This window comes from Vollenhovia emeryi, unplaced genomic scaffold (genome assembly GCF_000949405.1).
Source record: "Vollenhovia emeryi isolate VEMERY1.0 unplaced genomic scaffold, V.emery_V1.0 DF939192.1, whole genome shotgun sequence".
NCBI lineage: Eukaryota > Metazoa > Arthropoda > Insecta > Hymenoptera > Formicidae > Vollenhovia > Vollenhovia emeryi.
Window position 1 is genome coordinate 371,536 of NW_011967174.1, and position 25,495 is coordinate 397,030.

Genomic DNA, 25,495 nt, shown 5'->3' on the forward strand with positions numbered 1-25,495 from the left:
GATTACACGAAATCGACAGATAATTGAAACACGCGGTGCGTAAACGAGATGTAATCGCGACAAATTACCACGGTTTGCATTCATACCTTACAATTAGATGAGTTAGTCTCGTGAAATCTACGTTGACAAAGGCCGCCGCGTGCAAATTATTTTTCATTACAAGTTATACTATTCTGTCGTCAAACGTTACTTATTAATAATAAACGTGTACAAATCAATAGAGTTTTATCCCCACATTAATCGCGATCGCGTCTTGGAAATCGATAACGCAAAAGTAATAGCACTCACGGAGCGACTCTCGCCACTGCTTGCCGGCTCGACGTTCGGCGAGCGAGTGATAGCGCGTTTAACCTTCAGGTAAACGTTGGCCCGCAAAAACATCGTACGTCACCGCGCCGAGTGAAAAACAACAGAAAAACGTTGAAAATTCGTTGGCCCGCTTAATCGTCGTACGATACCGTGCCGCGTGAAAAACAACAAAAAAAACGTTGAGAATCCGTTGGCCTGCCTACGCAATGGAAAATTCTGTACTTAATATTTTATTGTACATTACTTTGTTCCGTGACTGTTGCTACGTTTTGCGTATTATTCCGCGGACTTATTGGTATTGATTAAATTAACGATGAATTCTGTTCAATCGAGAAAATGTTTCGACACAAAAATCATTGTTACTTAAATTCCAATTACTAAGATTAGAGATTTTATAGTTGTTGTATACAAAGGTACATATTGCAAATTTTCATTTACTATAGACAAATTATCAAATTATATACTTTAATAATATAAATCGGTATAAAATACTTTATTGGAAATAGCACTGCGCGCGCTACTTGGCTTTAATTTATTTGATATTAATTTATAAGATTTATTTTTATGCGAAGAAGACGTAATCTGACGTTGACACTCTGTCAAAATACATATTACATGATCTCCGCACTGACAGCTACTCGCGGTAGAAAGCCACGCGAGAAAATCAGCATCGCGGAACAGCGTCAATAATTAAATCTTTTATATACCTTTTAAAAAGAAGATTAGTTATCGTTGTATCTCATTAGAAGAATAAGAATTTCTTCCATTCTTCTTCACTCAATTAGATATTTAACTTTAACTTCTTTTTCTTTAACTCTTTGCTTTTTGAGAAAATCAATCGACATCGCGGAAAAGAGGTCTTAACTGTACGATATTAACAATTCACGCCGGTAACATCTCTTTTTTAGAAAGGGACAATAAATGCATAATTGCTTAAAACTACACAGAGAAACTTTCTCTTAAAGTTTATCCTGAAAATTGTGTAATCGTGGGACGACACGACATTTCGAAGAATTTTATGAGAATTTTTGGAAATTTTATTATACATTTTACTAGTATTCGTACTTAAGGAGGATGGTTGCTAAAATGAAGACGATAAAAATAAATTCAAATTTATAGAAAATATTCGTCTATGGGAATCTATCCTCCATACAAAAGTTTAAGACGATTGCCTGCATGGTTGTCGAATAATTAATTATTAAAGTTATACGAGTACTATTGCATTGCACATGGCCAACATAGCAAAGTATTACGATATCTGTAATTTAATTCTCGAAAGCATGTTAAAAATGATAAGAATTTTATAAAAATAAGTGCAAATAATTCTATGCATATTTACGAAGAATTTTGATAATGTATATATATCTACACATATACAATACATATATGTTCTTGATAACTACGTAGACAAGTCATTTTAGTATTCGTTAAAATTCTTTGTAAATATGTATAGCATTATTTGCACGTATTTTTATAAAATTCTTATAATTTTTACATATATGTATATAATTATACATATATTGTATATGTATATGTATATACAGGGTGAGTCTTTTCATATCCGACAAAATTTTTGAGACGGTAGAACGGATCGAGATGAACGGAAAAGTCCTGTACCATTTTGCAATTTTCGTAATAGTTAACGAGTAATTAATTATTAAAAATCGTTGTCTTAGGCCGGCCTACCGTCCAATTCGAGCGCGTGGCAAGATGTGTCCGCCCGGCGATCGATATTGCTATGCGCACATCTCGCCACGCGCTCGAATTGAGCGGTAGGCAGGCCTAAGACAATGATTTTTAATAATTAATTACTCGTTAACTATTACGAAAATTGCAAAATGGTACAGGACTTTTCCATTCATCTCGATCCGTTCTACCTTCTCAAAAATTTTGTCGGATATGGAAAGACTCACCCTGTATATTATCGTTTTAATATATGTATACATATATATTTTTCTAAAATTTTTCTAAAATTTTGAATTCATTTTTATTTGAACAACCAACCACTTTAATATACATTTTACTGATAAAGTGTATGGTAAAATTTAAAAAACTCTCATAAAGTTCTTCGAAATGCTATGTTGTCCCGCGATTACACGATTTTTAAGATAAATTTGAAGCGAAAATTCTCTCCCTGTATACATAGCAAGATTATCAAAATTGTTGTTTAGGGAAAATCAATTTCAAATCGAGCCATTTTCATTCTCAAATTTGGATACGGCAGCAGCGAACACTCCATATAGACGGTAAGTGCAAGGGGTTAATCACCCCGTGAACTCGCCATATATTGATCTCTCATTCTTCGCCGCCCTTTCCCTTGCCGCTCTCGCAGTACGCAGTTCAGCCCTCTCCTTTCATTTCGAGGAGCGGTCCTGCGGCGTCTGCGTACTCCCTTTACGCACATGCGTGTACCTACACGCATCCAGGCTAGCGGGATATCTCAGGACAGGAGTTACCGCTCATGCTCACAATCAGTGAGAACTCTGGATACCGGGAGACTGATACTCGTGGAAAAACGACTTGTTAGTTAAAAACCACCCGTCACGCTTGCCCCACGTTGCTACGCCTCGACAGTGCAATCACGCTCCTTTGTCCTGAGACGCGCCATCGTACGGTTTGCGCACATCTGACGTGATTCCGGCGAGACCGTTCCCGCTGGAAGGACCCGGTCGATCGAGCTAAAGTTATGACAAGTGTCCGGGAAGGTGTCGCGAATAAAATTCGCTATGCGATACGCGATGGTATGAAAAACCACTTGTAATTGGGTCTTGGTGCGAGAAACGATTATGACGTGAGTGGATGCGAGGGTGTGAAGGATACGAATGGGGAATCGATGCGATTCGATACGTCGCTGGACTAACCGATAACAGAACCATTTGATTGACGTTACTGGATTCCAAGGTGATATCGGCACTTATATAATCGTACGTGATAAGAAAATAGTGCGAGTTTTTAACTCAGCGGGCTTATATAAACTTCAGAAGTTCGTTAAGTATTAAAAGAAAAAGCACTTTGATTAGCGGACTGTCTGCCTATTAAGTAAACGCATCGAATGGATAGCTACGACGATCTTACGAGATGACCGACAAGACTTAAATTATATTGCAGGATATAGTGTCCTCAAAAAGAAATAATGATAAGATTCTAACTGCAAATGAGTCCATATAATCTAGTGCTTCGTGTAATTGTATGGTTACTGCGGAACTCTACAGGTATTCTCAATAAATAGAGAAAACAACGAAGACTTGTTATGCCTTATGAGAGTAGATAGAGCAGATAAGATCAAAATAATGTACGACAGATGACAATCACAAGTTACTATAAATTACGAGGATAATTTAGGTGAAACTCACTCATTACGAAGTTACGAAGACTAATAGCTAAAAAGACGAAAGGAGGAGCAAAACGATCGCGATCTTCGCCGTCCCCTGGACCAATGAAATCCGCGAACAAAGCAATAAGCGTCTTATCAGCCTAACGGAACACCTAGCGGATAAGAAAGATCTCTCAGGGGAGAACGTCGTAAAGAAGCTCGAGAGGAAAGTCGGAGAAATGACGGAAGGTGATCATCCCAGCGATAGAAATCGCCACACCGTTGCACATGACAATAACAATTTGCCCGATAACGAGGGCTGGAGATCAGGCGGCACTCGGTAGACAAAGAGAGACGAGCGACCCGCCGGGCGGTGGGAGCAGCGTCGGGAGTGCGGAGGCAACACCTACGCACCGTGGCGAGCGCGATGCCGCGGTAAGAGTGAGGCGGCGAGCGGGTACACGCTCCGCGAGTCCACGCGCAGCGTGCTCCGTAATTCCCTCCGGCAGCGGCGCGGTGCGCCCGAAGCCGCGTGGCGCTGGCTTCGTATCTCGGAGGCGGCTGCACTCCTCCACCACCACCACCACCATCCCCTGCTGACGGTCGACCGAGAGCGACCGACTCTGACAGTGGCTCGGCCGACCGATGACAGCCGAGGAGGCGTCAGTCCTCAATGCGCCAGCGTGCCGTGTGGAGCGGTCGCGCGCGCTTTAAACGTGCGGAGTAGCACGCGTGGACAGCCAGCTGTCAAACTCTCCGCGCGCCGCACTCGACGACCACGCTGGTGGATCCCAGCTTGCAAGTGAATCCATCGCCGTCTGCTCCAGGGTCAGGTGGCTCACGTGCGATCGTACTCCTCATTTTCCCCCGGCGGAACCTCGCGTACGTTCCTATTCCGTGTCGCGCAACCCCGCGTGATTCTTCCTAGTCCCCGAAAGATGTGCGTCGCCCTCAACGTCTTCGCAGGGCCGGCATCGTGTGGTTTTCACCGAGACATCCGACGGGCGTGCACGAGTTACTCGTAGAAGGAAGAGCGTGCCGTGAAGGGATACGCGCCGTTTTTTCATTCCCGAAGAGCGAGACACCACGCAGGAGCAGCGCGATGACGGAGCTAGCCAAGGAGGCGTTCACCTCCCGCAACTACCACCTGGCGGTCGAGCTGTACGAGCGATGCCTGAAGCAGCAGGGCTCGAGCTACGAGGTGCTGCTCGGCTACGGCGACTCCCTGGTCAAGTGCGGCCGGGTCAGGGAGTCGATCGAGATCTACTCCAGGTGCTCGACCGTCATGTCCGTGCCGGCCGACAGACTCAAGCACCTGACGACCGCGCTTCTGGAAGACGTGGTCGGGGCCAGCTCCAGACGGAGGCTCGAGGTATCTTTCGCGTGTCCGCTGTGCGAAGGCATCCTCTGCCAGCCGGTGACCACCGCCTGCGGCCACACGTACTGCAGGAACTGCGTGGATCTGTCCAGGAGCTGTCGCGTGTGCGGGGCTAAAATCGTTGTTGTGAGTGAAACGAATGTGCTGGTGCAAAGACTCGTGGAGAGATGGTGGCCGCGAGAAGCGGAGGCCAGTCGGGCGAGGCACGAGGGTGATATCCTCGTGAGGAAGGGTCACCTAGGTCAGGCGCTCGAGAGATACAACCTGGCGGTTCATCTTGGTAAGTAAATCGCACTTATTACCCCTCTCGCCACGCATCCCATGGAGAACGCTCGGTCGCATCTGACGTATCTGACGTATCGGTACTTTTTATCAGTGACACGACGTGCGATTTAAATTCTCCTTCTATTGCGTAGGATAGAAAAAAAAGGCTCTTATTGATTACGTGACTCCGGATAGCCACGGATTAATAATGCCTTTGTTAAACACTAATTTTCCTCCTCAATTTGTTCCGATGTTGAAAATGTGTCTCGATCTACAAGTTAATAAATTTAGGTTTGGTTGCCACGAAGAAACTTATTTTGTGAAAAGATAGGACACGTTTAATAAAAAATGTCATATTAGGAAAAAGTGTTCGAAACGTACATTTTGACGTTTTTAGATTTTACCTAAATCTCTTTAGTGTTTTACAATTGTTTGATATTAGTGTAAACAGTAATACAACTAAAAGAAATGTATCATATTAAAATAAGGAAGATTAAAAGCGATTAGGTAATACCTTAATAGAGTAACGATAAAAATTTAATATTATTTAATATAAAACAATACATGTCTGGAAGAAATACATATCTGGGAGAAATTTAATACCTAAATATTGCGTAATGACTATGAATCACAAAGATTCAGTTATCAAATTTTGATATTTTCTATTTGAATCATGCTGCTTATCACTTCGACGTATCGTATCGGTATCACAATTTCATTGATGCGTTCGTCGTTAAATGCCTCTACAACTTGAGTTTGAAATAAAATTAAAATAGTACAACCAAGTTGTGAATAATTTTCAAAAGAATAACACTAGAAGCAATTCTTGAAAAATCAGGCAATACCATTTTTAATTCATTCTGTTCGCGAGCAAAGGGTAACAACATGTGGTTATATAAAGGTTATTACGAAACACCTAATCTGAATAACGTTTCAGGCAAGTTGGTAAACTAAAATTATACTGGTTTATCATTCGCATTTCATAGTCTGTCTTGATTTAATCAAAATCACAAGCGTTTTGCGCCAAATAATTTTCGCTTTTCGAAAGGACCACATTTCCATTAAATCTGGATTAATACAGGTAGACCAGTTGCTTAAAGCACGCGATGTATTCATGGATTTAGTCCACGTGCGGATATACATATGTCAGATAGCAACAGAGCCAAATCTGCTGCGACAATGAATGGAATCGGCAGTCTTTTAAACATCAATTAATAAACACTTGAGAATAAGAGAAAAAGATTCGTATCGGAAAAATTCACAGATATTAATTTTTATGTTTTATTATTTAGAATACAATAATATTGTAATTCTAATCAAATTTTTTTATACAATTTATGTTGTCTACTTATTTGTGAATACTCGCATTTTAATTTCAAAAAATTCAATATTAGCGAAATAAATAACAAATGAAAATAGAAATTTTTATAGAAAAATAAAAAATACTGAATACAATTTTAACATATATTTATAATATTTGAAAACTATTAAACAGAAACATCTGTTGAAAATTATATACATTCGAGTAAAGTTAAATAAAATACGTTAAATAAAATAAAACAAATAAATATATATTATAATAAAATCATTGCGAAACTGTATACATATATTGCAGTAATATCAGGTCTCGACAATTATTGCTTCACAATTTTTGTGATCTTAATAACAAACTTTTAATTGTGCACAAACAAAATAAAATAAGAAAAAGAATAAACAATGCGCAAGGCACAATTGTAAAAGAAAAAAAGAAAAATTTTTAATAAATTTAGCGCGTATTTAAACTTTTATTAAATATTATAATTATTCATAAAAATCCAGATCTCAATACACTTTTAATGATTTTTATATAAAAGCTGCCTAAAATTTTGTTACATTATGACCAATTTTCTTTCTTTTTGGCTGAACTTTTCAGCACCGAGATTTTGGAACACGATTTCGAGAATAGAATTGCTGAATTCTGGATATCATTTATGTTTGAATAATGTTTCTTTGGTAAGATCGTATCTGGGAAGTGATGTAGAAATGATTTATTTCTCGAAAAACAAACGAAAGCTTTCGCGTTAGAGACGAACAGCAGAGATCGGAATTGCGTTTGATGTTTAACGCTTAACTGCTCTGAGTACGAGGAAGAATTTTAGTTACTGAATTTTTGTTAAGACTGTCGCAATATCTTCAACGGTTTTATCTGCAGATGAAAAAAATGTACTTAAAAATAGATTATTCATATATATTTATATAATAATTATATTATTCACCAAATTTTTTATGTAAATATAATAATATTCAAATCAAAATGTTTTTTACATTAAAAAGTACCTTCGTAAATTTAATTTACCTTTGTATGTTAAATCTAAGACTAGCAAATAACTAGACCCTATTAGGTCAAATTTTACTGTCAAGTATTAAAAAGATAATTTTAAATTGAATGTAATTTATTATAATTAATATCTATATGTGCATTACTAACAATTTCGATTAGTTTCTAACTTCTAAATTTCTAAATTACTTACATTGTTTTTATTTAAATACACATGCTGAATGATACGATTTTTGAGCAGATAAAAGTTAGAAATGAATTATCGTGTTACGTACCAGTATAAACAAAAGGCAAAGTGAGATAGGTCAACAAATGATACATTTCTAGATATAAACTTAATCGTTATTCAGCAGTTCTATAATTATTGTGTTTATAAAGATAAACATACTACCCATGATTTTTCAATGAAAAAGTGTTGAACCTCATCTCTAAATTTAGTTTCGTTCTTAATTTCTCCCTCTCTCTCTCCCTCATTATATTTAACTTTTTTAAAGTAAGCTGTACTAAATACTCTAATTACCACACTGAAATAATTTTATTCATACATAATGACTTAATAGAGCTCCAAGGTAGAAGAAACAGCGAATATTATTATATTTACATTAAAACCGACAGTTATATAAAAAACAAAGGCAAATAAAGTGAAACATTTACTTAATTTCTACGTATTGATTTATAATTAAATCCTTATATACATATATGTATATTTTATATACTTAGTTTTGCTTTCTTATTCATAATTGCTACTGTAATAATTTATAGTAGCTATTTCTGTGATGGAATACTGAAATCCGTACTCTCTTTCGTGCATATCCGAGTGCACTGAACGTGTGTAAAGTGCGTGGAAAGGGAGGCGTCCGCGTTCGACTGCGACGATCACGACGACGCCGTTAAGTTCACGGCCAGTCCGAGGCGGTTCTTACATAACACTTCTTAGAGATATCGGCCTGAATCGACGACGTCCCATCCGGAGACACGCTACGTCTACCCCATGAGATACATCGTATAAATATTTACACGTTCTGAATCAATCCTCACGTTTTTCAACGTTTGACTTGCAAAACTATGTCTTGGAATGCTAAATTCTCCCTCGGGCAAGACCTTTATGGGTTGCAGACAGCATTAAATGTACGCTCAATTACTTGTGCTCACTCTTTGTATTTTCTATTAAAACTTCGAGATATTATTTACGTTGCATAACGAAATATTTCTAGTTTTGCCTGCAACTTTCAATTTATTATGTAAAAGTGTACGACAAGTTAAAAAGTCGAATATTAAGTTTAACTAAAAGTTACGATTTAACGAAATGATATTAATTCACATTGATATACTCACCGTGTTAATAATAATTCTTACTACGAGTTTATGGAGATGATCGCGTCATCTCCATCTCCATCTCCTTTGTGCCGATTTTCGAGGCTGATTACAGAAGTTATCTGTACGATTCTGCCTCTCCGAGGTTGTCGAGCAACAGAATTACCAAGAACAATGACGCGTATACGCGATAACAAGTAAGCGCTTCGTGACTAATCGACCTCGCCAAGATCGTCCTTGTTATCTCTGTCATCACGCATACCTTGGAATAGGACCTTTCGCGAGAAAAATATCCAAGGGATCGTGCATCGTGACGCGTATTCGAATAGGTTTCTCGTCGCCTGAAAATCTATTCGCTGTTTTCAACGATGGCAAGAGTTTGGCAAACATAAAATTGAGAGCCACGAAGACGTTTTTGCCACCAACAATTTATAACGGGAATGAAATATTTGGTAACATGTGAAAAGTGAATTGACAGCGAAACAATTAGAAGAAAACAAACCCTCGTCCCTCTATTTAAGTAGCGTATTTGTGTGTTAATTTAACATCTTTCTCTTGTGCTAATCTCAAATGTAAAAATTGCATCTTTTTTATTCGTCTTGTCATTAAAAATATGTGGACCATTTGAGACATGTGATATCTGTTAAATTTAACACAAATTTTTCAACTGTGTACGGGAATCGAGTATATGCAATCGCGCGCGAATATAAATGTAAGACATAAACTACGGTATCTAAGTACCTCATTTTAGATTTGGCAAGAGAAAACATTCATTATACGCAGAAAAAAAAAGACCAGCACAATTGTCATAAATGAAATCGTGGTGCAACGATAATCGTAGTGTACCAATGTAAGATTTCCTCGAGAAATGCGATTAGCGAGTGACGCAGTTGTTTACACGTGTGTGACGCGTAAATACTGTATATAACATTGAATCGAAATCCTCGCAAATATATTGCGCTGTACAATAAATTGTCGAGTTAAAACGTGAAGATTACGTAAAGCGACGTTATCGCTCACAGCGTGTTTACCAATAAACGGTTTCACGTGGAAATGAAATTTTAAGGCTCGGAACATCTCGCTAGAATAAAACGGGCTACGTATGAGTACGGTAGCCATGCTGCCCTCGGTCGCACCTGCATCGTTCACCTGGCCTGCAGGTCGATTACGGTAGTTTTAATAACGTTTCTCGGTGACGCCGCACACTGAGCTTCATAACGAAACTCGGTGACGCAATAATTGAAACAAAAATTTTACTTTATCAGCAAATTATGTAATAAATAAACAAATGATTAGATAAAATCATTATTACAATCGCGAATCCTAAGAAATTCCTTTATCTCAAAAAGTCCTTGAAGTTAAAATTTTTCGAAAATAAAACTATAAAATGTGTGAAAGGATCGTTAATTATTATAAAGTATTGAGAATTTAATTTGTGATATTGTAATTTAAAATTAAAATAGTTTGTTAGTTAACAAGATAAATTAAACATAAATAGGATACTTGAAAATAAAAATTAAAAAGTTACGAATAACGAATAAAAAAGAATTTAAACTAGAAGAATACTGCTACAACCTTCTTGAAACATTCTATATTGCAGACGTCGATGATCTAGTTGAAAACATCTTCGTCAACGGACGAGAATGCCAGAGACACTCAATGTAGTCTGACTAATTCGCTATTTTAATCGATACAAACTCTCTCTATGTTTGGTTTATACAGTTAATGTAGTGTATTACTTTCAAAATTACGAAGAGTTACATAGAATAAAATAATATTTTATTAATTTGTAGTGAAATTCTACACATCACTAAACTTGAAGCAAAAAGATTGAAAAATCTAATTTCTAATTTATAGAATATGACGAATTGTACGCTGCATTAATCAGGTTCCTATAATATTTAAGGCATATACATATATGCATGTTCCTCTCCTTTTATTCTCTTCTCTTTAACGAAAATTGAATGTAAAACTGATATTTAAATTTATTATTTAGACATAATAAAAAAATTAACTCCTACATCAACAATTTTCTTTTATAAATTTCTATTGTAAATTGGCAGTTTTCACAATTAGTCTGTGGTTTACAGCTTTCGTCTCTTTAGAATTCGCGACTGCTATCGGTTGGGAATCGCTGTTTAAAGAATGCCACCCACAAGCGCATTTCGCCGAGACCGATACTGGTCTCTTCGCATATTCGCAAATCCCGGAGTTTCGTTTCTCTAAAGGCAGCTATAATTAAATTCGACGCGCCGCTGCGCTTATATAGTACAAATTTAGCGTGTGTCGCGTCGCATCGCGTCGCGCCGGTGCAACGTGCTCGACGAAATAAAAGCGATGACAGGGTACGAGAAGGAGCACGCTTTTACGCTCCTTAACTATGCACGCGAGCTCCATATATCGTACTCGCTTATATAATGATCGTCGACGCTGCTTTTCTCGCCGCCGATAAGCGTCGCAAAATTACGCCGGCGGATTCAATGGTCACAGCTAAACGATTCACACCCAATGTCATTGTTTCCCCAGACACGAAAATTAAATCATCTAATTGTCAAATTTGTCGACTGTTGATATTTTATCTTGTTTTTTCCAAAAAAATCTTACAATTTACTTTATAATGGTTTGTTGAATATTATAAATTATTGTACCTGCATACATTTTATAGAAATCTAGAATAAAAATATACAGTGAACTTTATTATTTATTATTTATTATTATCAATCAATTTCTCTTCCAGTTTATATTAAAATTTTATGAATTAAATATTGCATTAATAGCAAATATATTAGCGCACATATCCTGATCTAAGGGGATTACTATTAAATGTATAAAAATATTCCCAGAGATTTATGTTGCAATTACTTCTTATTCTTTAAAAGCAATTGAAAGAACAAGATTAACGATGAGATTTCATATAACGAAAAATAATATAGAATATCAAAAATTATCTTGCTTTACCGATGCAGTATATTCATTGTTCTATACTATATTGCTAGTGCGTGTGTCAATACAGCGCGATATCAGACGTCTCTCTCCATACGAAGTACTTATGCAAGATGAAACGTGATATTAAACTGTGCGCGGTGATAGGAGATAAGACAAAATGCGCAAGACGCTATATGAAGTTAAATGCACTTTCAACTGCGCTTGCAATTTTTATTTCTTACATTTTCCATAGACACCTGTGCATTGAAAATATCGTCCAAAATTAAAATTATACTAAGTCCCGTATTAAATGCATTACAATAGATCGATAAATATTTAATATAGTCAAATTTTTTTGTTAAGTTTTTAAGATATCTTAAAAATATTTAATGTAATGTTAAAAGCAATATGTAATAGACTTTTTCATTAATTTAAACGGTAATAATGACAGCAATGTATAAAATATTTTTAAAAATTTGCATCGAAAGAACAAACAAATAAAAAATCTGACTATATTAAATATTTAATATAAAATATTTTTAAGGCATCTTAAAAATATGTAATGACTTGTTGAGAGAATGTACTTTAATTTCCATGAAATAAAGAAAATGTATTATAATAAATTCTTTCTTGTAAAATAGTGCTTGTACGTAGTCGAGAGAGAATATTCGTATGCTTTTTAATTTTAACAACAAATTGCTCCGTCAATTTTTTAAATTAAGTCGTCCTTGTTGGTGACGTTTAAGTTAGTTAACATTTGTCAAAAGACGCTTCGAATCCGTAGAAATCGGGGCCATAGCAATCTACCGATGACCCAATTCGCCACAATTTAATTTCTACTAGTAGATCGCAAATAGCTCTTCATGTATCATTTTATACTTCGATCAATGCTGCAATAGTCGAGTAAAGCCTTGCCTGACAGAGCCCTGCCGAGCACTGTTGAACTTTATGCTATAAATAACGTGAACAATAGTGCAATGTTACAAAACACGTTAAAAGCTTCCCGACGTATTTAAGGCAAATTTATCTTTAGCGTGGACCAAGTTGAAATAAAAGAAATGAATACGCAAGCATGTAGTCTAAAAACTATAATTATAAAGGGAACGTTATTCTTTACCTTCTTGAAGCTTAATGTAAAAATTTTTTTGGTCAGCACAAAATATGTCTTGCATTAAAAAGATTAATTCGCCATCGTGCATTTATTAAAAAAGTTTTCTAATAAAATATTGATTTCAAATGCACCGTCGAACTTTTTGTTTCTTCATAGAAAATCTGAAAGGAAAAATCTCAGACAGAGATATTTTCTATACAAAGGTACACGCGAAATAAAACTCATTCGGGAATCCCACCTCGATTAGTACGATGTGTTTCCTCCAAAGGAGATTAGAAGAGCGACACGTACCACGGAAAACACGGCAGGCTGCGGGTGTGCATCTCGAGAAACCTCGCGAGTCCCTGCTCGACCCCGGCACGTGCATGGATCTCTGCCAAATCCGAGATGTCATCGTCTATTCGAGCCATACTCGGTCCCGCAGGAGAAGCTGTCACGCCCGAGGACGCGGCTCCGGCGGGTCCTATCGTATCAAGGACACGCTCTCGTAGTGCTCCAGCAATTTGCAAAAAGAGCAACGGGGGCGATTTTCGGGTCAGGGCCGCGCCGATCTCTGGTCTCGTGAGGAAAGACCTCGAGGGGAACTTATTTTCGAGTGAGCCCGCGTCCTCACCGCTTTATTCGGTTTACTTTGCAATTTCTCACGGCGAATTATAACGTCGCATGATAAATATCCTTTCATTTGTTCTTGTATTACAGCCACTTTTCACTCCGGCACAAGACTTTTTCATCTCTTAGGCCTGTTATACAATACGTCGTATGTCGCTGTCGGACGTTGTTTTCAAAAAATAAATTTTCTCATTGGACCATCGGTTACGTCCCGACATCCGACAACGACATACGACGTATTGTATAACAGGCCTTATCGGGGGAAAATATATTCAACTTTAACGTACATACAATTCAGATACACCGTGCTCTAAGACGAAAGTATTGTAAAATACGAATCGAACGTGCGCACATTATTACGTTTTGACAGATTTACCGAGTGGTGAGTTTCAACGATTATATTCACGTACAAGGTATTTTTACGATCTACCAAGTTATTTATGATAGTACTTGATAATGATTTTCAGACTGAACTGTATCGTTTCGTTCCTTCTTGTTTTTCCAATCTCGGTTTGCTTTGTAAATACTGTAAATACCATCTTGATTTAATATATCAGCTTTGATATTTGATTGCCTTTAAACAAGTTGCAATTATAAGCTGCCAAGCGTTCGTAACATTAAAGTTGACAATGTGCGTAGAGTAAATAAAACGAACTATAAAGGAGAACGTATGCTATTCCGTTACGCGAATCATGCAACGGTATATTTACTTCTCTAATCCAACTGCCACGTGTAACATTTAATTATTTCTAAATCACTTTCAAATATTTAAAAAATACCTGCAATTCTTTATATTCTATAGAATATAAAGACCATTTATTTAATATAAACGTATATTTAATCTGATTCACAAAGCAAAATATTAGTATTTAATACTTTTTGAATTATACTCACAATTAGCGGACGATAATATCTACGTAGTAATACGAGCTGTTCCATTTTTCGATTTTATGATAACTCTTCATTTGTGGCTACGTGATTATATAAAGCTTTAAGGCCGGCCTATCATCGATGTGTGTGCTCAGAGAAGCTAATCTTATCAAAGAACAATACCGTGAAAATTTGCACAATGTTTTAACTTGAATATCTTTCACGCTTAGCCATATGGTACTAAGAGCTGAGAATTAAATTTTTTTATATATTACGAAAATCCAGATAAAATCCACTTCAAATGACAACCGGACAACGCGAGATACGGAGTTGTACCTGAAATTGGTGCCCGGGTATTTAACAATGGTTAGTTAATTGGGTTCTACAGGTACAAGAAATTCTACAAATTACTTATCGTTTGTAATTGCTTTTCTAAGAACATGCACGCTATGTTGACGATTCAACACGTAAATACTCTTGTGTAAAATAATATCTTATGTACAGGAAGATTCTGTTCGATACGAAACAAAAGAAATTACGTGCAGATATGCCGGTACAAGGAATGGTTATGCGACGCGAACCTTGCAGTTTACAGATGCAAGCCGAGATATTGAGATTCGAAACGTCAACCGTGATGAAAAAGATGCGTACAATTTTTAAATTCGAGCAGTATTATTGCGGAATGGATAATTAAGAGAAAGAAACGGGTGGTTCACGGTGCTCGTGAAGATTCCGTTGACCAAAAGTGGGTCGTGTCCTCGATCTCCCTCCGATCGCGCCCATCCATTAATCGAAACTCAATTCACCCATTCGGATATCACTACGCTTCGCCTTATATTAAAAAATTCTCAATCGTACGTCGCGTACAAGATTTTAACTAATTCAATCATTACTAATTATCACAATCGATGAAAATATTGAACAAACAAAGAGAAAACAAACGGAAGATTCTTTACATAAAACTTTAGTAAAGAAGATGAAAAAGTTGCGATAATGAGGATTGATCATGTTTCTTCTCTCCTCGGATTTTTCTGTACAATAGAATGACCAATTGATTATGAAGTTTTCAAAGACACATGAAACCATCATATTTTTTAAGTGCATTGTATATTAAATGAATTAAGTGTAATCAAATAATTTTAATAAAATGTAATATTTTTTATCACTTTAATTCTTTTCTTTTATTGATGTGAATAATTTAATCGTATTTAAAAAAACGATTAAATCTAAAAATTATCACCTCCGTAATTTCAATCTAGATATTTTAAAATGACCACGTAATTCGTCAATTTTTTTTGTCACCAAATCCCTGAATTTCATTCGTTACGATGCTCTCATTACGTGGCGACGTTATTAACCTTTTTACACTTCTTTTTTCAACCTCCCGCACTCGCCTTTGCAATCTGTCCCACGACATTTGGCCCCTAGATATCCAGTGAGATATTTTTACATGCAATCATATTGATCTTTTTTTTTTGAGAACTCACACGTTCTCCCACGACTTTTGCCCGCGACTCGCAAGTTACGCGATCGATATGTATACATAATAACAGCGTCACGCCCGAGCGAGTCCCCGGCTCTTGCAAATCCGCGAGTGCGTTTCGGTTGTGCAATTACCGCGAAGCGAAATTAATCCGTCGCAGGCGCAGTCGATTTGTGTCAAGGCGACGACAGAACAGCAATCCACACGTCGATTTTCTCGTATTCGAGGGTGGCGCAGACGACACGAACGATAGCGCCGAGAACAATGCGTACAAGATTCTCTCTCTCTCTCTCTCTCTCTCTCCCCCCCCCCTCCCTCCTCACCATTCCGTCTCTCTTTGTTTCTCTTTACTGGTATTTATCCTACATTTCTAAAACACTAAGTCCTAAAACAGCTATTTTTATATTAAAAAATGTACTAGTTTTCAAACATATATTATTGCGCAACGTAGCTCTGAATTTTATTTCTTGCGTTTTTATAAGTACATAAAAAGATTAATTTTTTCGACAGAATTTTGAATAATACACTTATTGTACTTATGAAAATAACCCTTCGTCTGCACATTTGTTGTTATAATTATTCTGCTATAATTGTTCTGAGATGGAAACATTTTAAAACGTAGAACTTGGAGTGTATGTCTTCGTTTTAGCATTTTTAAATCAACTTTTGCTCTGTATTATTTTAGAATAACTCTAAATTTATAACAGCAGCAATGAAATTTATTTAAGTTTACTAATAAATTATTGTAATTTCGAATTCTAGCAGGAAGGAGAATAAGAATCTTGCTATTTCTAGAATAGCAGTAAATCATTGGAATATTTACCGGAGAATCTTGACTCTCCTGTACTGAACAATCACAAGCATATCATAAAATGAACCCATCTCAGGCATATGCAATTAGAATATCATAGTTCCGGTCCTCATGGATAAAGTGATAATCGACAGCAACACAGAGGGTCTCACGAGGTTGCTTCTATCAATGCAGGGTGCTTAAATTGATTTAGCTGCTTGAACTCTTACGTATTTTCTAATTGAGTCCGATTACGATTCGCTTCGCGAGAGGCGCAGTACTGGATTGCACAATATATTGGCTGAAAGCATCTTTGTACTATGTTGCTGTGTCGGACAAGCACGAGTTACAGTTAAATTGTCACTGTTGTTTTGATTACGATTGTTCTTATCTTGAAAGTATTAGTAAATAAGATAAGAAAAATGTAAAATCTTATAATGATAAATAACACACAATTTCAGAAAGAATAAATACATTTTTATCTAATTAAAGATAATAAAATCTTAAATAATAAATTCAAATTAAATATACGGTTATGTATACGGAAATATATGGAAATTATAAGTCTTACAAAAGATATGTAAAAACTGAAAATTTATATAAGACATGAATAGCGCAATTAGTAGAATTATCATAACTACTTGTTGTTATCATAATTTCCGTATTTTGTGTTTTGTCCCACACTAAAAAACTTATGCTTTTATATTTCCAGTTGTGCTAGTAGATATTTTTAATTGATAATATTGTCTCAACCTCGTGATAGAAGATTACTTTAGAGATGCACTGTTATGCATGACAATTTACCTTAAAAAAATATATCTTGCTAAAGATTATATAGAATTGTCCAAAGTTAAATGTTTGTCTTAGAAAGCCATTTTCCATAGCATAAGCTTTCTAAGGTGTTTAATAAATGTACTTTATCGAGTAATTAAAATAATTATCTTGTTACATGATGTGTGTATGTGTGTGTGTATATGTGTATGTTCCAAATTGATTTGTATTTAACACCGATTACACACATTCATTTGTATTTGACAATAATTACATATATGGTTTATTGTTAATATTCATTGTTTGTATATTTATAATAAATACCAATTAAAATAAAATAACTGAACATAAAATAAATATTAAATAAGAATTTATATTAACATTATTATTATACGTATTTATCTCACTTGTTTGAAATTGTGCCACCTTTTTTCAATATTTGTAGGCGTAAGTGTATGATGTCTCCATCTTGGGGAAAATGTATTATATTTTAATCATTCGATAATAAGAAGTGGTGATCGCTTAACGAATTACATACATTATTACGCATTGTCAATGACTGAAAGTAAGCCGATCAAAAACGCAAGCGTATAATCGTGATTACGACATGATCCAAGAACAATACAACACAGAGTGCAAACGATTCCGACTAAATCTGACTTTCGCAATGGGGGGATTTGCTGTCGGCTCGACTGAGTCACCGCGGGGCAATCCAACCAGTTAGTCGGATGACGCCCGGCACGACAACGGAAATTTGGCCGATTCGATGTTAAATCCTAGAAGAAACCTACTTAGAGAATGGAGTGAAATAGCGGCGATTCGATCCGGATCTAAAGCCGGGTTTCTCACAGCCCGTGTTGCGCCCACACGCCGAGTTGCGATGACCGGGGCGAATTACGTAAGACAATCGCGAGATTTGCTCTTACTCATTCACCGGGTTGCAAACTTGCGTGCACAGTAAATCGTGATTCATCGTTTAATCCGGCGGAAGCTTTCCCTAATTGAGAGGGTAATGTGCGAATTGAAAAATGTCGCCATCTATGAATACTTTCGTATTGACTCGATAATTGGTTAGTTTAGAGCCTGACTGAAGCTCCATAAAAAGTAGAACATATCCTTAAAGATTAATGAGTACAGTACCTTATATAGAAAGATAATTATATTTTTAACTATTAAATTTATATACGTATTAAAACGCTAGAAGAAAAATAGTGAAGCAAGAAGGCTAAATAAAAAACATAACTGTGTATAAAAAATGTGACAGTTATTACAAGAAATATATATGTATGTTATAAAAATTACTTTACATGTAGAGTAATTAGTTGTTCTCTCAAGTGTAATAGTGTAATGATGATAGGCTATTATACGATTTTATAATTTAACTTACGTCAGTGTTTATTCACAATATAATGATCATTATAATTTAATTACCCAGATAATTTTATTATTATATTAATACATTATGTTACTGCGCTTGAAATATGAGGCACACGTTCGTTACAAATTTTTTATCGACACGGAGAGAATTTTCTCTTAAAATATATCGTGAAAATCACGTAATTAAGGGACAACACGGCATCTCGAAGAATTTTATGAGAGTGTTTTGAAATAACATATTTTCTGTACACTTAAAAAATATTTGTATGTCGAATATATTATTAATATCGTATATAACTCAGTAAATAATTGTGTAGATATATATTATAATTAGATAAATATTTTTATCGTAGAATGTTCGTGGTTGTTGTCCAGTTTTCGAACATAATATAGTACATTGTGAGAAACAGGTCGAGCACGCTCTCGGCGTTTTCCAATATTCAACGATAAAGTGTATTCGGAAAACGCAAATGGAAACTGGGTCACACTAACACGCAACTTATTTTTTTCTCCGCCGACTCGTATTTTTTTTATACGCATTTTGCCTTCTCCTTTATTTGGTATGTCGTAATAGATTGCCGCAGAGAGAACTGGTATCCGCAATTTCAAACCTTTTTTCGCCTTGCAGTCGGAAACAACAGATTACAACACACTTTTTCCTACCTTCATACGAATTGACCTATTTTTTATACTTCTTACATTACATAACCACGAAGAATATTATGGCGGGACGGTTGAGTAATAATTATATAGCTTAGGCAATTGAAAAGCAGAGTTGAGGACAAACATGATCGAAAATATATTGGTACACGGAGAGAATTTTCTCTTAAAATCTTACCTTGAAGATCACGTAATCGTGGGACAACATGGCATTTGAACAACTTTATAAGAGCATGATTAAGCAGTTGATCGACCATGACCGGCGATGTGTTTTTAACACAGAAAATTTATTGCGAAAAATATTACCTCAGCCAGGGTTTGAACCTGGACCTCCCTTCACTCTAGGCGAGCGTCTCAACCAATTCGACCACCGGGGCATAACTTTATAAGAGTTTCTTGAAATGTTATCATACATTCTACCAGTAAAATGGACACTACATATAATTAGTGGTAAAACATATGGTAAAATTTCAAAGAACTCTCATAAAATTCTTCGAAATGCCGTGTTGTCCCACGATTACATGATTTCTGCTATAAATTTTAAGAAAATATTCTCTCCGTGTATCGACAAGAAATTTGCAATAAAATATAAAGAGTGTGTATCTCATATTTCAAGCGCGGTAACATAATGTAAACTCGCAAAAGTCGATAAGAAACAATTAAGGACGTTCCCTTATGAGCGCATATCGACTAATCCCTTTCGCAAGGTCGTTCTTCTTTTTCTGCTTAAACGCCCATTTAAAACCAAAATGAGCGTTTAAACAGAAAACCTGGAAATTGTGTAAAATCGCGACACGACCTTGCGAAAGAGAGCCAGTCAATATGCCACATGCCGCCTGCCATCTAAACATCTAACAGCTAATACTTGTTAGACTTAAAATACAATCATATCGTGAGAGATCTTTCAAGAAGCTCGCTTGTACTCATCAAGAAATTTCAAATTGTGCACGTTTAAACAGTAATCGACAGCAAGTGCTCTAGCACAAGTCATATCGCGAAATGACAAACGCGATGATAAGATCTACTTAATCGCATGCGGCAAGTACCTTGCGAACGACATTCGCTCCTATACACGTGATTCCTCCACGTGAGCTCGTTGTGTAACTTATGCGCTAAGGAAAACTGCTTGCTACACATCGTAACAGCTCTGTTCCGCACGTACGAAATTACGACCGTAACCCTTACAAACGTTACATTTACATAACGCCACTCTCATCCCTCGCGTCAACGAAAATCTCGAAGGAAACATTGTCGATCCCCCAAAATTTTAGACATTCCCTGTAAAACGAGGAACAAATTACCGAATCACACTTTTGACCTATGATACCTGATGTAATGTTGTATATAAAATACAATAAAAAGTTTAATATTTTATTTGTTATAAGACATTTAATTTCTGATAAAGTTCATTTATATTGCTCATCAAAAACAGTATTAAATATGAAAGTATTAAGCCGTCAAGATATAATTGTAAGACAACGTTCGTCTTGAGATTTAATTAAGTTAAAATTTCAATAGATTAAGCTCACTGTGTTAGCAGGTGCAATGCAGCCAGAACTTTTACATATTTCATAGTCAGTCCAGCAGGCTACCAGGCGCGCGTTGCACTAATAAATGCGCGTGCATGCACCACATTGTTTACACAAGTTACAATTAGACGTACTCGGAGGATAAGAGGAAAAAAGTAGCGCGTTCCAAAGGTCGATCTGATAGGGCTGATTGTTTTATCTTGTCCGCCGCAGAATGCCGGAAGCTCGAGGGTATCAGCGACGGAAACCGCGGGACCAAGTTGGAGGGGAACGCCCAGAGCCTCTCTGGGATGGCCGGTCGATACGCGCGACCGCCAGTTACGTAAAAGGGAATAATAAGAGCGACGTGCACACGCCGCGGCATGCCGGCCGGTCGGGCAGGCGTATTTGCCGAGATAAGATAGAGGCCGCGGTCACGTGCCCGGCGTACTGTCAAACTCCTCTGTTATGTAAACTTTGCGCTCTCCTGGCGGCTCGCCATGAGCCGACGTCGCGTCGCGACGCGTCGCGACGCAGCGCGTCGGGGTCGGTTCCGCGCCATCGGGGATTCCGATTTATTTTCGGTGGGGCTTTACTCCGGAGCATCCGGAGCGATGGATACACCGTCGTTTCCTCCTTTTCGCCGCATTCGGGAAAGGGTAATATTTAGTGTCTTGCAGCCCGGCGTGCGGACGTTTTCTCGGCATCCACCGCTTTACTGATTCCGCGGTATATTCCGAGTTAAGCAAATTAAATGTGGCCGTTCGCGCGCCTGTACGAACCTGCAGGATTGTTTAATTTCGAATGTAATTGTATGTAAGAGACGATGAAATTATTTACCGGTAAGGTGCATATTGTACGTGTTATAGAATTAAGATATATTCACTCTCAGATCTCCGCTCATTATATCGTGCTTTATATAAATTAGATTATAAAAATTTATTTATTCGTTCGTTTTTATTTCTTAGTTAGCCAATGAAAATTACGGAAATGCTTGAGAAAATCGAGCAGCTTTAAAGCCTAAAGGCGAAAACAGACTTGTTGCGTATCCACGTGTCATCATTGCGTATTAATTCAATGTTCTGATACAGTGCACCTTTGCATGTCGTATGATCAAAATTTTGGTTCACAATGCAACATCCGTCCATTTTAATGCGCAACAACACTACGATACATGGATATTCAAGAAATCTGTTAATACTTTTAATGTCTCATCTTCGAGACTAATTAAATGTAAGATAAAACCATTAAAATGGTGGATATAAAAGAAAGATTATTAATTGCTTGATGTATTTAATGTGATGGAATGTGTAAGAGGAAGAAACGCACGTTTTGAGAAGATATTTAATCGCAGCCGTCATTTCTGGCGCAGATATCTTCTTATTTTTAAATGCAAAAATATTTTATGAACTCAGTAATATATTCAAGTAGAATTGTATAAAAAACGGGATGCAAATCAAACTAACAAATGCGAACAAACAAAAACTAACAAGCTGCTTTAATGAATGCGAATGCCGCCGTTCATTTTTTTATCGACCTCAATTACTTTTAACTCAAAAGTTATCAATATCTGGACATTTAGTCCCAAATTGGTTAGACGAATACCATAAAACGAATGGTAATTGTAATTGCAAAATAATATAATTATATCAGAACCTCTTAAAGTATCTCTTTGATAAAAACATTGATCAAAATGTTATATAAAATGAAGCGTTATGTGGCGGGAACAACGTATCGCGAAGGCGGCGAACCTACACGTATGATAAAGCCAATCTATTGTAATACACGTACATGACTACAGTACCGATATGGACAAAATATGCCGCCGCCCACGCGTTCTCAGACTGTCTCGTTCTCCACAGTCTGAATTAGAACGTGCATAAATATTCATGCATTTGTAGAAAATCACTGGAATTATTACACGAAATATATTGCAGTATTTTATACCAATGACAAAAAGTAAACCCTAAGTCATACGTGCATACGTACATGTGCGTATCTCTTTTTACTTTCCAGTTGCAATAAATATAAATATTTCTTTATTTCCCAATATTTCTTTCTTATTAAAAAGAATCTAATATTGAAATAATACCTAAAATGAAATCTGATTTAACAATCAATGTTTAAGCAAAACTCCATAAATTCAAAGAAGGCAGTTAAAGTATAAATTAGCATATTTAAGATAAAAATGAATTTTCAACACTCACATCTTGTCTCAATAAAAGTAATACAATGGCTATTACCATAAATTACGATAATATGTAATCGGTACAGTTATCGCAATGTTGGCGAGAAATAATGGGGGAGAAGTGGTGAAGAAAAGTTAATACCCACGGTCAACGGGGTTCGAAGTATGAAATACAAATATCGAAGACGAAATATCAATTAAATGGCTTACACGATATTTCAATACTGTAACAAAATCATTAGTACCCGTACCGCGATCGAGACGCGCGTCGTAACGGTGGAGATCGGCCGACCGATTACGTAACGATAGATTTATATAAATGGTTACGTTGACACCGCGCGCGCAGAGTCCGGGCCGCCTAGGCCATCGTTACATTATCTAACGAGGAGCGCATCGCGTAGACACGTAGACACGTACGAGGTTTGCTCTCTTTGGGCCCTTGAGGCGAGCCTTGGAAATACTCGAGAAAAAGAGTCTAACAGAATTAATCTTGTCAATGCGTCAATTTGACGGTACTTAACTGTATTGCGTAACATGTATGATGTAATTTGTACCAATATTATATCTATTATCTTTTGCTCTCGTAATTTTTCAAGGCAGGCCTCAGTTCAACCAGGAACTTCATAGATGTTTTTAACAGAAACGAATTTGTGATTTTATCAGTAACGATCAGCGATAATATTAGTTCGTGTAAGATTTCTAATGTTGCCCGATCTATATAAACAGCAGAGAATTGATAGAAGTTTGATTACGGACTTCTCAACGCGAAAGGAATACACATGTAGATTATATAATGCGTAATGCAATTATATAATGTATACAAGTATTATGTCACTAAATTAAAAAATGTGAAGCATTGCGCCAGTCGAATACTAATTATTTGCGTCAGAGAAAAGTATCGATTCGCTCTACATTTATATTATACATTCACGAGAAGGCTAGATCCTTTTTATACTTTTTTTTCTGCACGCGCAACTTGGCATCATGAAATTCAATTGTTAATGGATTTAGAATATTAGAATCTCAGTGTGTGCATAATTATATAACAGGAAATGAATAAGCGAGTTTCTTCTGAAAACTGAATAGATCTGAATTTGTTTCGTACAAGCGTTTCTAGCGATTACAGAAGTTTCACAAAATGTCTTCAGGTCATGAACAATTACAATCGTACTCCGCGGTTTTTTTTTCATACCAAGAAGAAGATTAAATTAACTGTCGTGCCGCAAGTATTAACCCACTGAAATTTCAATCATTTCGGAGACTTTTCTCGATACGGGACTTTCGCCCGGCGTGCGCGTGCGTACGCGCAGGGTCGGCGTTTCTGTCAATTACATAATAAAAAGCGTTATGTAAGGACTAGCGCTACGCATAATCGTAGGCAGCGCTCCCGACTTCTGCCCATCCCGACGAAATTGATCGGTGGATCCTGGCCGTCGATACTGCCAGCTGCGCGAGTATAACTTTCGGCAGATATAACTTTTTGTATGCGCGCCGGATAATCAGGAACAAACTAAATTAACCGGGATTTCTCGCGAGTCGGTAATTGGCCGTAATGCTAATATCGAGTTCACTTGAATTGATCTTAGTTGTCATGAATTCACATGCGATCTTACAAGTATGAAAAAATAAAAGAATAAATGATTTAAAAGAGCAATTTTTCTAATTATACATGACTCAAGTATAACGACTTATATTGAGTGATGACAAATGTGATTAAGAAATACGCAGATTGCTAATATTACTCTTTAAGTACCGGTACATGATTTTAGTATGTTATTTAGAGATCATGAAATAATTATATATTTACAGTTTCCACACGCCGTTACCCTTCCCTCCCTCCCCCTGCTCTCAAATGACAAAAGAAAAAGGTTTATTGAAGGTGAACTTAAATTTAAAAGTACGTTTGCAAATACATTATTTCCGCTGAATAGCGCAATAGAGTAAAATAATTTTACGAGTTTACGTAATCCGAGCGCGATATAGAGCTAGAATTTTATCTGCTCTGTTTGAAATGTTAGTTGATAAATTTTATGTATCTCTAGTATCATCAAATAAATTCGCCTTGAATTTCAACTATGTGATAGAAATAAATTTATGTTAAGACATCGAATACGCGTTTACGTCGAACAAATATTTTATCCCCGTCCCTGCTGTGATTTTATCAGTATAATAATAATTACATCGATATACTCATCAGCATTGCACTTCCCCGAAATGTTATCGACACTGGGAACTCCACGAGTTTATTCTTGCGTATCATAATTATCAAAGAACAACGGCTATTTAATCTCCAGCACTGACCATATCG

General features: G+C 36.6%; 1 protein-coding gene across 1 annotated transcript in view; it reads left to right on the forward strand.

The window, feature by feature from the left end:
* The first annotated feature begins 4,211 nt into the window (after positions 1 to 4,211).
* The window catches only part of LOC105562245 (LON peptidase N-terminal domain and RING finger protein 3), a 40,328-nt gene continuing 19,044 nt past the window's right edge, over positions 4,212 to 25,495 (forward strand). The window contains exon 1 of the mRNA XM_012012929.1: positions 4,212 to 5,280. Within this exon, the coding sequence (XP_011868319.1) occupies positions 4,725 to 5,280 (556 nt within the window). The 5' untranslated portion in view covers positions 4,212 to 4,724. The remainder of the gene's footprint in view (positions 5,281 to 25,495) is intronic.